Here is a 17,403-nt window from a genome sequence, read left to right on the forward strand (position 1 = left end):
CTGATAAAAGGTTGAAAATTGAAAGATTATCCTAAATGTAACCAAAAATAGAAAATGACAAAAAGTTACATTTTGATTCAAAATGGCCGTCAAATATTTTACTTATGTAATAAACCCTTAACCTGATCTTTATCAGTTATTAACTTTCGATGCTGAGGTTGCTGAGAAAAGCAAACTCTGCAAATATCTGAGTCTCAGGTCTTCTGCTAAACCAAACAGCCAAGTTTTAAAAGTACTAGTTTAATGCTCAAAATGAATTCCAATGTAGAGGGATGGTTGTTCACATACAGGGGATGTTTACATGTCAGTTGTTTCCTGTAGACTTTACCGTTTTGACAATTTTTTTTAATCTTGCAACACTTTCAGGACCCAGTACATCTGAAACGGTTCTGAAAAAAAGGGAAAATGGACAAAAAAGCTGAAAAAAGACCACATTCCTTCCAGCACCATTGTTTGAAGAAGGCCCTACAAATATTTTGGCCCAAAGAAAATTTCATTAGAGGAACTCAATGTAACGTCCAAACTGCAAGAATAAGTCAAAAGCTAAAACGGAGAAGACAGGACTGGATTGGTTACGTTTTGAGAAAGTCAAACGCTCGTCACTTTACGATTACCCTGACAATGCAACATGAAGGAAAAAGAAAAGTTGGTAGACCAGAACAACCGAGAGGAAGACTGAAGACAAGGAGGAAAAGCAAGATGGATGGAGGGCTTGGAATGAGGTAAGGGGACGTGCACAAGGCAGGCCAAAGTTGAAGTAGTACACGATGGTGTTATGTGTCACAGACATAAAGAGGACAAGGTTAGTTCCATGAACTGCTAAGCACAGAGAATTGCTGTGCACACAAATAATTTGTTAGGAACCAGCCGAAATGAAATGCGACATTGTCTGCAACCGGTTCCCGGCTGGCTTTTAATGAGTACCCAGATGTGCACAGTATTTTTTTTTCCCGAGAAGATCTCTGATGTCTGGCCTTGAAGGAGCCAAACAATCTAACCTGTTAGTTTCAATGGCGTGTTTGTAGAGTGCATGCGTGACCTCAGCAGCTGCCAGCAAAGCACCATGTCGCGTGAACAAGTCAATCCCAGTGGCCAGGGGTATCAACGAAGGAAGGACTGGGGGTAAAAGCAAACCAAGTGTACTACTCAGTAAGAGATATAATGCATGCCCAGGCTTTAAAACAAGAACAAAAAAAGTCTGTCAGCTGAAATTAGACTTGTTCGCATTTGTCTGAGGATAGAACAGTTAGATTTATCAGCAACTGTGATACGGGAATGATGGGATATCAAATGACAAATAGCCAAAATTGCAATACTCCGTAAGCTCCATATTGTGACAGGTACCCTCTTGACAAAGTTGTGATGTTTCATTCCTGCCAGAAGTTCTTGTCTCACAATTCAATCTCTGATGACCCAAGTTGGAGTGTTACTAGAATCAATCAGTTCAAGTTATGCCAGACTGCACGGTTTCCCCCTTGGAAACTTAACATCTGGAGAATTTTTCCCCAAATCTGAAGCAAGACAACTGGTTTTTTTCCCATCCGAGTTTTTGCTCAAATGAAGGATGGAACCTCCAAGAGGACACTGCTGCGGAATTATAACTGAATCAAAGTTGAGATTGACTTGTTTCAAATGTTGACCATTTGTGGATCTGCAGTACTGAACAAAAAGTGTGCACAAATTCCAAAGTCTTTAAATTCAATAACTTTCACAAAACAAAGTTTCATGGGTTTAGAATAGTAGCAAGAGCTTACCTGTTTCTATCATGTAGTTGAGAGCTTTGGGTGTCAAGTTGTGTAAGGCCTGGGATGTCAACTCGCGGATTGCACTAACAAAAATACATTTCAGAGAAAAATTAGAATACCACACCCAGGAATATTCCATAAAAGCCTGGCTTACCAAAGTAGTTTATATGGAACCAATAGAGTAACATGTTCAATACACCCATGCTTAGTTTGCAAAGTCCTGATCATTTTAAGTTAGATGACAGGTAACTGAATCCAATTTCCAGTTTCCTTGAACTGAGCATGTAGCAAAATTCACGAAACTCTTGGAAAACATCATTCCACCGGGCAATTTGGGGGGGGGAAGATTAAGTTTTGGTGAAATAGGGCTGCACAATCCCCGCACAGGGCTAAGTTTACGGTGCAATCAACAGGAATGCAATCAGGTGTGGCTGAAGATGTCGGAGTTCAACCTACCCATCCCAGTGACCTATCTTGATCTTGGCCAAGTGGTCTATGAGTGGCAGTGTGTACTCTTCAAAATCGGCAATGTAGCAACTGTCAAGTGAAAGCAAAATGTCAGGAGTCCTCAAAAAACCTGTGAAATTTGTATAACTGTAGGAGAGAGTGGATTTTTCAACAGAACATCCAGGTGGGGCAAATGTTCTCATCAAAACAGTATACATCAAATTCAAGTAACGTCAGGAATTATTTATGGGCAGATCTTACACTGCCAAAGTTTAAGATGAAGCAGGTATAAAAAGCAAAAAAGTTCATGACGCCCAACCTGATGTGCAGAAAGACATTGGTCCTGTTGCCGACTGCCAGGAAGTCGGCTGTCGTTAGGATGTCAATACCATGGGGGAAGGTACCCTGACGACCGACATTCTCCTGAAAGGCAGCCTAGAAATTTGTAAAGGTCAAATGCCGGCAATAAATATCCAATCCACTTTCTCATTCTGGTTTAAAGCAAAATCAGTCCCTTTGTTCATCGTCAAACTAACTTAACCAACTTCACTCACACTGGAAAGAAAAATTTAACATAAACATATTTCTAAGAAGGCAGGGACGGGAGCTTCATCATCAAATTAATTGGTTACTTACACTGGAAGCTCTTGACATAAAAAGCTATATAAATAAAGGTAGAGCGAGCAGCTTATTTCATTAAATCATAGAGCTATCCAAAAACTTCTAAATTCCTCACTGACTTTGACAGACAAGCACATACAAATCCTTGAAACCACAACAATGCTAATTCAATCTTCTTTACACCACTGTAATGATAATAACCTGTTAAATCTAAACATGGACTGGATAGACCATTCTAGGAAGATTGGCGGGCTTTGTCATCGAGACTTCTGCATTACATTCAAAATTCAACTGCTTCAGACACACAAAAACTATCTAGCGCCTCCCCAAGTTCCATCTTACTGATGTCCTTATCAAGCAGATGTCATCAAAAAATTTATTCCACCCATCCCTCCCCCCTTAAAAATTTCAAATTTGTCTTCTAATTTTAAACTTACACCCAATAGTCCCTGCACTGCCTGAGACGTTACCCCCTTATAACCCCCAAGCTGCTACAGCAATCTACAATTAACAGCTTTCAACAATCTACAGTTAAGTTACTTTATCAGGGAATCAATACTGTGTACAATTATGTAACACAATGTAATGCAATGTAATACGAGTGTGCTGATGGGATTCCGCCATACCGATGCTGCTCTCCTGCAGTTGACTTCCCGGTCAAAGACCGTGGTGATGACCAGAGCCGAGGCCAGCTTGTTGATGTAGGGTTTGATGTCCTGTGGGTCGTAGGCCCGGGCAAAGGCCCAGCAGACATAGCACGCCGCATCGCGTACGTGAGCACCTAGAGGTGAACAACAGTAAAGGTGACCGGCTCTAGAAAAATGGGTATAGTAATAAGTTGCCAGATTCAGGTTATGAGTTTTTGATATGGGTGGATTCTGTGCATCGAAAGCTACAATTGATATAGGAATGATCCCTGTAGTGTGCTGCGTTCCAGAGATACATAGTCATTTGTATATCCGCAGTTTTGGATTCAATAAAAGCACTTTTCAAGAAATAGCTCATAACATGTAGCACATGGACACACAATGATATGTAGGATTTCCTACTGAATGAGCAATTTTTCATTTTTATTCCTCGGTATCAATGTTTGTGGTCACAAATTCTGAAAATATAAACATTACAGAAAGTATTAAAGGAAAAACACAAAATCACTTTTTTGAAGAAATTTTGCCCTTTCGATATAGAACAGGCCATTACGTGTTTTAGCACTGCGCGACTTAGTACCCTTTTTTACAGAGCGGCTCACAAATGAGAATCACTTGGCAACGGTTGACCAAAATTATATTGAACATAACCCTTCACAAGCACACAATTAAGGAATACCATATGCTCAGTATAATTTGAAAGCTTGTAGGAATCTCTGCAAAGTTGTTACGGTGTGACTTATACCCATGACCTCCCGCTTACTAATGCAGACTTTTTAACCACTCGGCCAACTAGCTTGTCAGGATTAGCTGGCCAGCTGGAATCAAATTTGATGGGTAGAATGCAAGCAATAACTGCTGATGAAATTTTTTTGGCATCAGGAAGATGTAAATGTAAATACCAGACCTGGCCCGCTGCCAGTGAATTTTAACGTGTACATTACTGCAGAGTATAATGGAACATATGCACAGTATTACAGTGAATGGTATCATCTGCGAGTCCAGTGAGAATTTTCAAAAGCTTCCACCGACAGCCTTCTCTTAACGATCCTGCTCCTCTTGAGAACATAATCCACTACCCTTGAGGAACCTGTCACACTGAATGACTGAAGAGTGTCAACTTACCCACGCTGCAGGAACCTTTCTTCTCATCATAGGCAAGTGCCTTCAAGACAACTGGTACAACTATGAGAGAAAACAGCCCAGATTACCTCCGTTACTCAAACCTTCTTAGTTAGGGTACACTCTTTCTTTTTCAAACTGCCACGGCGAGAATATAAATCTACCATTGCTTCACAAAACTGCGCCTGCAGTATAAGCTGGTCATTATGATGTCACATGAGAAAGCGCAATACAGGCGATTCACAATAGTGCGCCTCCAGGAGTTTGCAACACATTGACCCATTACAATGCCCAAAATCTGTCGCCCCAATGCAAATTTGGAGAGTGTCGACAGATTTCGCGCACTGTGATTAACCAACCCATTGCAAAGTCTTGGAGGTGCACTACTGTGAAACGCCTGTATCATAGAGATGAACCCTGCCTAGGTATTGTTAGCCATCAAGAGTAGCAAAGGTCATGCACAATATCAATACCTTCTGGTAATCTCTCGGGTAACAGCAAGCCACGCCGTCCTAGTTCAGCTAATGCCAGACAACCACCGTGCCAGGCACCGTCCAACTCCCCCAAACTGAATGATAAACAAGCAATTCCAGATGGTTATACAGAACTCATGGTCTAGAATACTGCAACACGTTATTTGAACATTTGGTACAAGTGAGTTTTCCGTTACTCTGCTCACTTGGCGAGCGGGGAAAACTTCGAATTTGAGAGGACATTGGGCCAAATTAGGTGTAATTTGAATTGATGCGGTTCCACATGAACCCACGCAAATTTCCACGGGGAAAAAGTGAAAAAACTTAGTGAAATTTGCTAATAAATTGGTAGCGATTATAACAATAAGTTTCAAATACAAGTTGGGTATGATTGAAGTATCTCTGAGGAATAGCTGCTCTTAAGATTCTCTTTTTTCTCAGAACAGCCCAAACTTTGAACTCATGTTGAAGATGACCCTTCTTCAGAACTGTCAGTCACAGCCTGGAGACAACACTTGGGGACCTATAAATCGGTCTCTACAGAGATTTGATCCCTCAGATAAGTGGAGAAACATGACTCGCTCTGCAAAAAATGGTTATAAGTCCCGGGATTCCAAAACAGGTAATGGCCTGTTCTATTTGGAGAAGGCAAAATTTCTTCAAAAAAGTGATTTTGTCTTTTTTGCTTAGCTTCCATAATATTTACATTTTCAGAATTTGTGACTACAAACATGGATACTGATGAAGAAAGAGGAAAAATTTATCATTCAGTAGGAAATCCTATGTAGCATTGTGTTTCCAAGCATTACACTTTATGAGCTTTCTCTCGAGAAGTGCTTTTACTGAATCTGAAAATGTGGACATACAAATGACTATATATCTCCAGAATGCAGCACACTACAGGGGTCATTCATATATGAAATTGTAGCTTTTGGTATACAGAATCCAGCCATATCAAAAAACTCATGACCTGAATCTGGCGACTTATTACTGTAACCATTTTTCTAGAGCCGGTCACAAATGACAGTGATTTTGAGCTAACAACTTATACCCATCAACTCTGTTGCAGAATCATCCAAACCCAACTGACTTCACGTGGCGCATATTTTATTTTTTTGTCATTTCAATTTCATTACTTTTACTCACCAGAAGAGTTCCAGCACAGACTCCACCACCTGATCGGCCAGCTCCCTGGGTAATCTTCCCGTCATCCGTCCCACACTACAACAATGATACAAAGGGAAGTTCAGACGTCAGGCATAATCTTCGAGAGCAGCCAGACTTCTCCGACTTCATTATGAAAGAATGATATGTGGATTACCGACATGGTAGACATGGGAAAATGAGATAATACGCCGTGTCTTTACAGCATAAACACTGTCTACCAATACAACCCAGCAGGTGAAGTCATTCCGGTTCAAGTTACATACCCCTTAGCTGCAGACCATCTGACTATTGTGCTTCTGTCTCTCAGACCAACAAGGAGTTGCTCTGCCAAAGAAGAAGAAAAATGATGGCCTGAGAATGAACTTGGCAACCAACACAATAACCATAGTAAAATGACAAATGGTTTATTCCAGAAGTGCATTTTGATCCTACTCAAGTGGGATAGACTTGACACAATCCAATTTGGTATTAGTGAATGGTACGACTTATACAGATATGTCTTTGACCTTTTAAATGGCTTTGGCAGAGTCCAAGACGATTGACAACTGCTGGCAACAACACATGAATCTAATGGGAAATGGATTTATCCACTTGCTATGAGCTTCCATAGGTGCGTGCATGGTTACTGGTCCTCTATACTTAATTTGAGTGCAGCCAGACTGTCAAGTCCAACCTGCATCAGTTCATTTTTCACTGGCTACGGCTTTATCACGGTTGTGCCCAGTTGGCAAAACCGAATTTTGAAGACTGAAATGCAATCCAGACTTGGTAGCTTTTCAGACAGGCCTGGATTTTGGCAATAGTTTTCTTGCTTGCCATCTTGGACCCACTCCACCAAACAGTGCGTGGCCTACACTCCGTAGCGCATCGACTCAACAAATTTGACTGACTGACTGTACTCACAATCCATTTCACATAAATTGACATAATGCTGTCCAACCAAAAAAATTAACATAGAGAATGCTTGGTTTTCTTCAAATCACTCTAAGCCTTAACGCACAATTGGCCACCATCAGCACTTGACTTACCAATGACTTCCTCAATTTCTTCAGGTACGTCGTATTCTTCATCATCATCCTCCGTAGCGATTTGAGAGCTGCCCGTTCCCACGGCCAGGGGAGCCGAGACCTGGCTATTAAGGTTGGCAGCGAGGGACCGACTGCCTCGCTGATACCTGGAGAAAAAGGAATAACCACCAGTCGTACTCAGGGAGTCGCAGTGATAATTAAGGCTGATTCAACTTCACGTGAATTTGAAAGCAAAACGAGTTTCAAGTAACCGAACATTTCAAGAGAAAATTCACTTGAACTAAAATGTGTTCAACATTAGCAAATTCACAGCGCGACTATATGATTTGGCATTCCAACCTAACCTTCACACATCCTTCAAGATACAGGGAGGGATCTGCAGGATGGAGAAAGGCAAATCCTATCCGCTGTGATTCTACATGACGCTTGAACCAGTTTGGTATTTCAAAAAAGGCAAGGCAATGCATACAAGGGCAGACCTTACACGAGTGTATTGCTGTTCTCAAATGACCTCAGATGTGCTTCATATTGGACATGTGTTGTTCTAATACCAAACCAGCCTACTGCCACAAAGTAGTTTACAAATCTCATTCTTGTATTTATTTCACCATGCACCTGTTTCAAATTACATTAAAATTCAGCTGTGTTCAGGAAGGTGTTGTTTATTGTCTCAATGACGTGATTTCTGTTGGACGTCACTGTATATGACAGAAGAGCTGCATCTTACCTCCAGGCAGCCGTCCTGGCACGGAGGAAGGTCAAACCCAGTCGCTGGGTCAGCTTAATGGCCAGTTTGTGCAGCTGAGTGTTGTTACTGTCAAAGAGATGACAGGCTACCAGCCTCTCCAGAACCACTGGTGCTGAGGGGATGATGAGAGAGGACATCAGTTGGTCTGAGTGGGATGACTTATAGAACCAAAGTGGACACCCTGCTTGGCCATCACAAATCATCCTGACTTGAGTCAAGTTGTGAGCTATTCAACTATACTGTGTGCAAAAGTATTCTTTTGAGACTGCTTGTCTTGCTACTTGTGAACAGACTTGTGGGTGGACTTGTGAATGGACTTGGGGGTGGACTTGTGAATGGACTTGAGAGTGGACTTGTGAGTGGACTTGTGATGGTCTCAACTACAGCCCTGATAACTTCCCTGCCGCATTCTGCTGGCAAGGGTTCGATGACCCTCCGCCCCATTAATACCCAGAATGAAACGGGACTGGATCTATCAACTTGTGCAGATGTGTTGGTGTCACCATAATGAGCGCCGATAAAATGACTCCTCATGTGCGTGCACTAGTTGACCACCAAAAAGTGATGCATGGCTATTTTTCAGTTGAATTATTGAATGTGTACAACCCTGGAGCTTCTTGAAGAAAATCTGATGAAGGTAGGGCTGAATCCCCTCTTCAAGACTATCCAGGTTTCAAATTTACTTTTTAGTGTGACTACAAATCACAGTGCAAGTCCAAAAATGTATGTGTTTTCATTTGTTGAAATCATCACTCTCACGTTCTCAAATCGACATTTTTCAACAGTGCTAAGCTTCTAACAAGCCTTTGTCTTATCATACACAACAAAGATATGACAGCTTGAGGGGGAAAAACCGCAAATGAGCTCACCGTATTCAACGAGATCCTCCCTTTTGCCAATCTTGAACAGGGAAGCCTTGGCAGAAAGAAAACAATTTAACAATCACTATAAAATGGACACACTTATCCACTGCTTGACAGATGAGGCTGTATATTCTTGGTCTTCACGCCAAAACTCTACTTGTATATGGAATATCAAATTTGAAAAGCAAACTTAAGAGATGCGGTACTGCAACACGGACCAAGTTGTGCTTTTTTGGGGCGGGGGAGGGACAGATGCCAGTCTTAGGTTTGTTACTTACCAAAGTATACAGAAGCCCAGATAGAAATGTCATGCCAGTCATTGTGTCATCTGAAATAGCAAAAAAAGAAGGGGGAATCTCATGGAAAATGTATGCCATATTGTTTTGAATTCAGTTCCATTCTTCTCGTGATAAATACAACAGGTGAGGCATTAAGCTCTGCGTTTGCAAACTGAAGTATGCCGGAAGAGGAAAATCTGCAGCTTACAGTTTGTCTCCGTCAGGCTGCGCAGACACCAGTCCAAGAAGCTTGGGAGCAGTTCTTGTTTGACGTCATGGCGAGTCAGAAATCTGAAAAAAAAAAATAGAAAATACACTACAAGTGAAGAATACTCATCTCACGAAAGGCTGCAGTTATTTTTTACAGAGCAACAGAATACAGAAATCATGGGCCAAAAACAAAGCCGGTATGATACAGAGTATTCAAGTATTACTTGGGATGATTTCTGTTTCCTACACCGTCTCCTACTACAGGACACATTCAAGTTCAGCCTGTCGGTTACAAAACTTGTCCACCTGTTTGTACCTATTTTGGAACTGTTCATAAATTGACAAAAAGCAGATATCATGACAGCCTGAGAGACAGAAAACAACGTCATTCACTTCCAAAGAGGATCACTTTACGCTGGTCTTCTCTGTCAACTGAGGTTTCTAACTGTTTTGTTTTTCAGTTACATCTAGACTGGTACCACTGACTGACATCTGAAAAAAGTGTGCCTCACGAATTCTGCACTATTATCATCAGTGGTGTGAAATGCTTACATCTTAATGGATGGAACATTACAATTGGGAAGTTTCATGACATTTCAAACAGACTGTTTGGTCACTTTGCTGGGTGGGAGTTCCAAGTGACTCACTTTGCTATCATCAGTGCAGCAGCATCCCTCGACTTGTCACATACCCGCAGGTAAATCTGTCAACAAAATCAACATCATCGTACTGCTTTTAGTCTGCCTGAAATGCACTAAATAAAAATGTTCTGACTTTGTACACATTCTGATGAAAACTGGTCAAACATGCTCTATGCCACACATGCTCCACATCCTATACCCATGCACACCATAGATCAACACAAGACCTCCAGTCTGAATTCAAGTCACAAGCTATTCAAATGAATTGCAACAAAAGCACTCCTTTGTCATTGTTCATCCTGGTACTTGTGACTGGTCTTGTGCATGGTCCTGTGAGGGTCTTGTGTCTGGTCTTGTGATGGTCTTGTGTATGGTCTTGTGTCTGGTCTTGTGCATGGTCTTGTGTAAGGTCTTGTGCATGGTCTTGTGCCTGGTCTTGTGTAAGGTCTTGTGTACGGTCTTGTGCATGGTCTTGTGCATGGTCTTGTGCCTGGTCTTGTGTACAGTCTTGTGTATGGTCTTGTGCATGGTCTTGTGTCTGGTCTTGTGCATGGTCTCGTGCATGGTCTTGTGCATGGTCTTGTGTCTGGTCTTGTGATGGTCTCGACTACAACACTGACTCACCTTGGCGGCATTGATGATTCTCATCATGGTGGGCTCCCTCTTTCTCCCTTCGTCATCCAGCGGGGCATTACTGTCCAGCCGGGCCATGTCAAACGGGATCATGCAGATGATGGACATCCAGAGCAGCAGCATGTAGCGAGTCTCCCAGGTCTGGCCCCAGTAAAAAAAACAGTCGTTAACCTCCACAAACTGGGACAATAGTCGGCAAAAGTGCAGAGAGAGGAAATTCTACGAGAGCTGAGGAGGCACATCTTGGACACTTGGTGGTGGGAAAACTCTCCAGAACCAACTTCATGGCACAGAAATGGGAATTAGGAAAGCAGTAAATCAATGGTCCAATGACAATGATGAACACATGTAAATATTAAAGATATGAGATATTTTACATTCCAGTAGCAGACTGTCAGGGCTTTTAATACATCTAGTGGCAGCGTGAGCCTACAAACTATCAGGGGCCAATTTCATAGAGCTGCTTAAGCACAAAATTTGCTTTGGTGTGAAAAAAACTTGCTTAAAAAAACAAAGGTTACCAGTGCAAACTCTATTTGATTGTCATGCTAACCAAAAGACAGCTAAATACAATCCCAAAGCAATATACGTCACATGGAGTTTTGGCTGGTTACCTAATTTATCAAGCAAGGTTTTCTCGCGCTTAAGCAAATTTTGTGTTTAAGCAGCTCTATGAAATTGGCCCCAGGCCAAAGACCTAGATCTGACTCTAGACACAAGCCCTGAATGCAGCAAGTGTTACCGTCAAGTCTGTCGCCTCTAACCGCGTGTCCATCACAGGTCATCCAGTCTTAAGCCAAGTCATGAGCTTTTCCGATGAACCGTGACAAAAGCATTCCTTTCCCAAGGTTCAACCTTTTACTTGTGACCGGTCTTGTGAAAAGACTTGCGACAGGACATGTAATGGACTCGACTATGCATCCCGTGGAATGATCCAAGAGCCTTGCGGGTCATCGCTTACCTCAAAATCTGCTGGATCCTGCCTGGTCAGGAGGGCCAGCGCTGGCTCCAGATCAGCGACCTCATGAGGCAGAATACGCACAATAGTCTTGAACCCACGGGCCTGGGGATTTCAATGATTCAAAGGAAAATATTATCTATAAAATTTGAAAACATTGCACATAAATTTTTATCTGACTGAAGTACTAAAAGCAAATTAAATACAGAATGGGAGTTCTGGATAAAGTACAAAAAACAAGTTTCATACCCATTCTTTCTCAAGCCTAAAAATGTTGCCTTACCTTTCAGAAAGGTCACACAAAGGTTACATAAAGAAATTCCCAAATTCTGGGGATCCCTTTCCAAAACAAATTTCCCTACCCCAAAATATGGTCCCGGATCCCCCTGACTGGTGCTGAAAAAGGTTTAACAGTAACAAGAAGGTACCAATGTGTCAGTTATGCTCTGTTCATTCCTGCAAATCTGCCCACCTTTGTCAGCAGGTACATGAACTTGAATGCCAGATGGGACAGCGGTGGATCGATACCAGACTGCCTAGCAATGTCTAGCAGGGGGAGCAATATACCCTCTAGGTGTGGGTCCATCAGATGAGGCTGCTCCTGGTATTTGTCCACAATCACTACAGTGGAAGAAAATAAACAGAAGTAGGTTTGGAAGTCTGTACGTAATTGCTTCTGACAACTGATGAATTAGCAAGAATCCAGGATATTGCTGTGACTTGCTTTTTGGCATGAAGAGACAAGCAAATCTCCAGAGTCTCCCTCGCGCCGTTACTTCACTAATTCACTCCTGATCTGCTGATCCTTCAACAAACAAGACAAACACAATAAAAAAAAAAACCACCTGCATCCCAGTGTCACCAGCCAAGGTACATGTGCTGGGGATAATCACGAATCAGCTGATCTGAACAATCAGTCAACTGCAATAATATCACTGGGCATTCTTAAGTTGTAAGCCTTAGATTTAAATCTCAGACTTTTTTCTTGACTTGTTTTTCCTTAGCCTACTTTATGGTTTGGAAAATTAAAAACACAACCACGTTTCTTGTCCGGATTTTTGAAAAGGAGGAGGAAGCGGGGCTTTTCATTTTTAATTTTTTCAAGATGGCCCCCATTTTAAAATTTCCTGCAACCGTTAGTGTTTCCACTGTTCAAACACATGTTAAAATGAATGACAAACTGGACAAAAGAACTGAACATATTTACGGTGTCGTTTAGTGTTGTATTGGTCTACAATGAACGAGTTTAGATGCATTTACTTTAACCGCCAAAAGTTAAGATTTGTTTTGATGAGTACTTTTACAGATAAAGTCAAGTACCAAATGTCAACTCTCAAAACCTACAAAAACATTTGAGGCCATATTTTTTTCTTTACATTTTGTCGGTTTACTGTTGCAAGTCTATATTTTTTTCTACTACAGAGACTTTACCTTTTGGACTTGTGACAAACAATGTATCCGTTACCGTTTGACAAAAGTTTGTTGACTTACGCTTTGATGAAACCAAACAAGACAAGATTCAGGCTTGTAATGAGCATGCATGAGTGACAGAAAACATCGGCCGCGCAAGACTGTTTCCTGCCCCCTCCCTCGCAATTTTGTAAGTCCGACTGCATCAATGAAAATGGGATTGGGAACCAGACCATGGCTGCGCAAGCCTGAGCTCAGGACGTTTTGGCAACGAGTGGCTAGGCTTAGTTATCGGCTTTGCTGATTCCAGCCATTCCAAACTGCAGGCGAGGCTCTGACAGGAACCATTCGTTTTGAAATGCCTGAATTCCCATGCTGGTCACATTCTGGCTATGAAGTAGTGAACATGTGCATACAGTATGTGCAGACAGATTCCGGTGAACCCACCTTGCTCTAGACTCTCAAAAAGACGTGTTTTGAGATCGTGCGTTGATTCATGTGATGTACAAAGTGGCCGACAGAGTCTACACTGAAAACTTTGACTCACTTATTTCGCAAGCATTTATTTTCTGATGAATTTGTGGACTTTTTCTGTGTTTTTTTTACTGCATTTGTGTTTTATTCGGGAAGAATTCCATATACGAAGTCCACTGTAATATCGCGTAATTACTACAAAAGTATCCTTACTTTGATCGCTGAATGAAGACGATTCCAATAGGCATTGAAGAGCTGAACATCATAGGACAGAAATGTGGAGTTTTGGGCACACTTTTGGAGCTACACATGGACCAGGTTTACATCGACAGGCGGCCATCTTTGCTTCTGAAGAACATGGCGAATGCGCACGACGTGTGCGCATGAACCGAATCATATCCGGAAGGGGTTGGGCTGCCACAAGCATTGAGGTAATTTTATGCATGAATCCGCAACACGAGGAGTGCAGAGGGCCGTCATCTGTCTGGATGGATCTACACAGTTCACGAGGTGCCGCGCAATGTGCCCTACTGTACATGTACATGTACAATTTTTACTTGGGGGAAAATAGTGCGTGTTTTGCGACAATTTTTAAGTTGGAGGATTTGGTTAGAAGGAAAAATGGGCCCAATTTCTTTTACAGACAGTTTGTAAGTTGGACAATTTGTTTAGAAGGAAAAAAGGGCCAAATTTCAGTCTTTTAGAGAGTGCTTGTCAGTTGGAGGAGTTTTTTTCTATATTTATAGAGAGGGAAGGGGAAAAGGGAGCTGAAACCTGTCTTTAGATTATTGTGTGGCTATCTGCGCTCTAAAATGTGAGGGTAGGCTTGTACAGGAGAAGAACATCCTTAAGGATTTGATTGAAGTGGTCTACTCCTGCATGTCGGCAGCGCCACATGTATTCGGCCAGGTAGAACCCAAACTGGTCGCTTCCACTGTATGGTGTGGATAGTCACCTCTGTCACCAATTGCGCGTAAGACTCCAATTCTCGCTCATAGTGCATGTATTGCTAATGGATGAAGCAACACTCCACCTAGCCTGAGTTCTTATACAGCATTGGACTGAAATTCCTTCTTTCGTACGGCCGACTGCATTTCTACTTGTTCTTTCTCTCTTGGTTTACATAATACGACGTACGGAGATAACTCACGTCATACAGTCAATTGTGCTCAGACATGTACCTTACCTAGTTGATTTCCTTTGGCACAACCTACTTATATTAACAACGGATAGCCACATTTATTAATATTTAAATATTCTAATTTATACAAATATTCGTGAATAATTACATATTCAGTTTCATAAATATTTAATTTTTTTAAATATTCATCTTGACCTCATCTTGACCTCTCCTTAATTCAACCGTAACTTTATATGGAACATATCGACTTTCTCCGGCAACAAGCGCTCGTGTGGCGTGGTCAGTTAGACTGCTGTATTTCTATACCTAACAGTTCTCTTCATTGCAGGTTCGCTTCCCCTTTACGACACAATTTGGATTAAATGTCTTAAATGTGTATACTAACTGTAATAATCCTTGTACTAATGACAGGAAAACTGTGGAGAAATAAAAGGACGGGATAGTGAAGGAAAGAGGAAACGGTAGAGGATATAGTAGGGAAAAAAAGAACGGCAAAAGGACTCACTTTTTTGCCGTTTTATTGCGTGGGGCCCCTTCTTTTTAAACCTGTCCCCCTAAGTTACTGAACCCCCTTTCACATCTCTATCCCCCAAAAATAAATGTCGCCCCTTTTTAAATCTGTCCTGGAGCAAAAATTTCTCCTAAAAAGTGAACTTCGTATATGGAATTCTTTCCTTTTATTCATCCATGCTTCCAAAAACCTGACAACCCCGATAGGCCTACAGAAAGAAAAGGCATCGGACTGATGGTAGAATTAATATCGCCAGATTTTGCAAAAAGATTGACAGACTATGCAAATCGACCGATTGCGCCGAATTGCGCTCGTGAAAACTATGACTTCAGGATTTGCTTGATTCATATTATAACTGGTCAACACACACTCTCACAGTATAGAATTTAGATACACCCACCGGTGAACTTTTCTACTGCTAGTTCCACGGATATCTGATCGGTGTAAACGGTTGCCAAGCTGCTGATTAAAGCCCTCACTTCTTCCGTCTCCGTAAATTCCTCATGAGTGCTCCCTGCCTGAGCAGTATTCGCATCTTCCCCGCCTTCCTCCATGGAAATTTTCCTTTCCACTTTGCCTGTCACGTTGGCCGCCATGGTGTCAGCAATGTGACGAGCGCCGCCTCGTGGCGGTGTGTTTATACAAAATGGGCGGGGATAAATATCAGGGGAGCTCGCGGGAGCCGGGAGGATGCTAGGCCTAATTTTTTTTATCAACGGTCATGAAATTTTGCCAGCCAGAAAAAGGAAAATTCAACCTAAAGTCACAAAACTCTCTCTAACTGTCCTCTGAGCGAGCTAACGGTCGTTGAATTTGCCAATCTTACTGGCGGTGTTGAACACTGAGCAGGCTAACAGTGAGGGAAAAGTTGCCTAACTCTTCAGCATATGAATTAACGGTCACGGAATATTTGCCTAACTTTGAACTTAGCTAGGCCTAACGCTGTGAATGATTTGCCAAAATTTCCACCATATCAAGCAATTTTGTGACGATAGAATGGGGGCATGATTAATTAAAACAAACGAGGCCCAAAGCCAATTTTTTTTACTGAAAATTTTTGAAAAAAAATGCACCAGCGATCTATTGGTTTTAGTGAGCATTTAGTTTAACTGCTGTTTTGGAGGTATCTTCCTTGAAAGGCGAATAAAACTTCACAAAAAGGCGATTTTCTTGGCTAACCCCATGATATTGAAACGGAAAGTGATCTTTGGCCATAATAGTGAATTTCCATTAAAAAAAAGGAGGCCAACCTCTTCCACGAGAGTCAACAGGCGGCGCTATTTCGGTCTGATGCAGTAACATGCAGAGTTAGGCAAATATTTATTGACCGTTAATTAAACAGCTGATTCGCTGGAAAGTTAGGCAAAACATTTCGGACCGTTGACGTGTTCAGTGGAAAGTTAAGCAAATTTTTCATGACCGTCAGTTGGCTCAATGTACGAGTAAGGCAAATGCTTGCGCACTGCTAAATCAGGCAAATTTTTCATGGTTGTCCAGAAGAAATTTAGACCAAATGTTTCATGTCTGTTAGCTGGTTGAATGGGAATTTATGTGTTTTGAATTATTTTTAATGAAATTTTAAATAACAGGAACACCGTGCACTGAGAGAGATGTCCGAGTATGGCGTCCTATATCCTTGGAAAGAATTTTATTTGAAAAAATTGAAGCTCCAAAGAAAATCAACCCTTTCTACAACACAGACGAGTTTTTGAAGGCAAGATTCAGGAGGACGTGTTTGATGTTATTTTGCTTCATTTAATTGTGAATCAGAAACACTGGCGTTTCTGACCATGCATAACAGATGTGGAAAGTCAGACACATCATTCTCGACATTCTGACCGTAAACTTCCTCAGTGTAAAGTTAGGCACATTTTTCGTCAACTTTATGTGCATGGACATAAATCCTGGGGAGGGGGGGTAGATATCCCCCTCACTTTTGGGGGGATGGGCTATTGAATCACCCCCGACTTTTTTGTGATGAGAAAAAACATTAATTTGTGAAGAATTTTCGGGATTCACAACTAAAATGTTTGCAGTATCACTATAAAGGGAAAACAATTATCAAAAGCCATAAATATATCATTCTGATCGATGTAGACACATTACAGATGTACATGTACATCTCGATCATGAACATCGTCCCCTATGTTGTGTGTATGGTGTCACCCACCCCCCTTCCAACACAGATTTATGCCGCTGCTTATTCGATGCCATCATGGAAAGTTGGGCAATATGTGTCCTGACCATTAATCGCATTGTAAAGTTGGGCAAGTCTCTCCCGACCGT

At 41.7% G+C, this 17,403-nt stretch overlaps 1 protein-coding gene across 4 annotated transcripts in view; it reads right to left on the reverse strand.

Moving 5' to 3' along the window:
• Nucleotides 1–15,722, reverse strand: part of LOC110990162 (tubulin-specific chaperone D-like) — a 145,562-nt gene extending 129,840 nt beyond the window's left edge. For all 4 annotated transcript variants that reach the window (XM_087139152.1, XM_022255022.2, XM_087139151.1 and 1 more), the window contains exons 1-20: nucleotides 15,518–15,722; nucleotides 12,054–12,202; nucleotides 11,585–11,686; nucleotides 10,615–10,764; nucleotides 9,997–10,052; nucleotides 9,348–9,430; nucleotides 9,140–9,189; nucleotides 8,868–8,913; nucleotides 7,978–8,110; nucleotides 7,251–7,396; nucleotides 6,486–6,546; nucleotides 6,202–6,276; nucleotides 5,056–5,150; nucleotides 4,586–4,645; nucleotides 3,440–3,594; nucleotides 2,512–2,627; nucleotides 2,202–2,282; nucleotides 1,755–1,828; nucleotides 999–1,116; nucleotides 329–389 (exon numbers count right to left, since the gene is read on the reverse strand). In XM_087139152.1, coding sequence (XP_086995278.1) covers nucleotides 329–389; nucleotides 999–1,116; nucleotides 1,755–1,828; nucleotides 2,202–2,282; nucleotides 2,512–2,627; nucleotides 3,440–3,594; nucleotides 4,586–4,645; nucleotides 5,056–5,150; nucleotides 6,202–6,276; nucleotides 6,486–6,546; nucleotides 7,251–7,396; nucleotides 7,978–8,110; nucleotides 8,868–8,913; nucleotides 9,140–9,189; nucleotides 9,348–9,430; nucleotides 9,997–10,052; nucleotides 10,615–10,764; nucleotides 11,585–11,686; nucleotides 12,054–12,202; nucleotides 15,518–15,713 — 2,007 coding nt within the window. In that variant the 5' untranslated portion in view covers nucleotides 15,714–15,722. The remainder of the gene's footprint in view (nucleotides 1–328; nucleotides 390–998; nucleotides 1,117–1,754; nucleotides 1,829–2,201; nucleotides 2,283–2,511; nucleotides 2,628–3,439; nucleotides 3,595–4,585; nucleotides 4,646–5,055; nucleotides 5,151–6,201; nucleotides 6,277–6,485; nucleotides 6,547–7,250; nucleotides 7,397–7,977; nucleotides 8,111–8,867; nucleotides 8,914–9,139; nucleotides 9,190–9,347; nucleotides 9,431–9,996; nucleotides 10,053–10,614; nucleotides 10,765–11,584; nucleotides 11,687–12,053; nucleotides 12,203–15,517) is intronic.
• Nucleotides 15,723–17,403: the final 1,681 nt, after the last annotated feature.

This window comes from Acanthaster planci, linkage group LG07 (genome assembly GCF_054643075.1).
Source record: "Acanthaster planci isolate LZ-2023a linkage group LG07, COTS_SCS, whole genome shotgun sequence".
Lineage (NCBI taxonomy): Eukaryota > Metazoa > Echinodermata > Asteroidea > Valvatida > Acanthasteridae > Acanthaster > Acanthaster planci.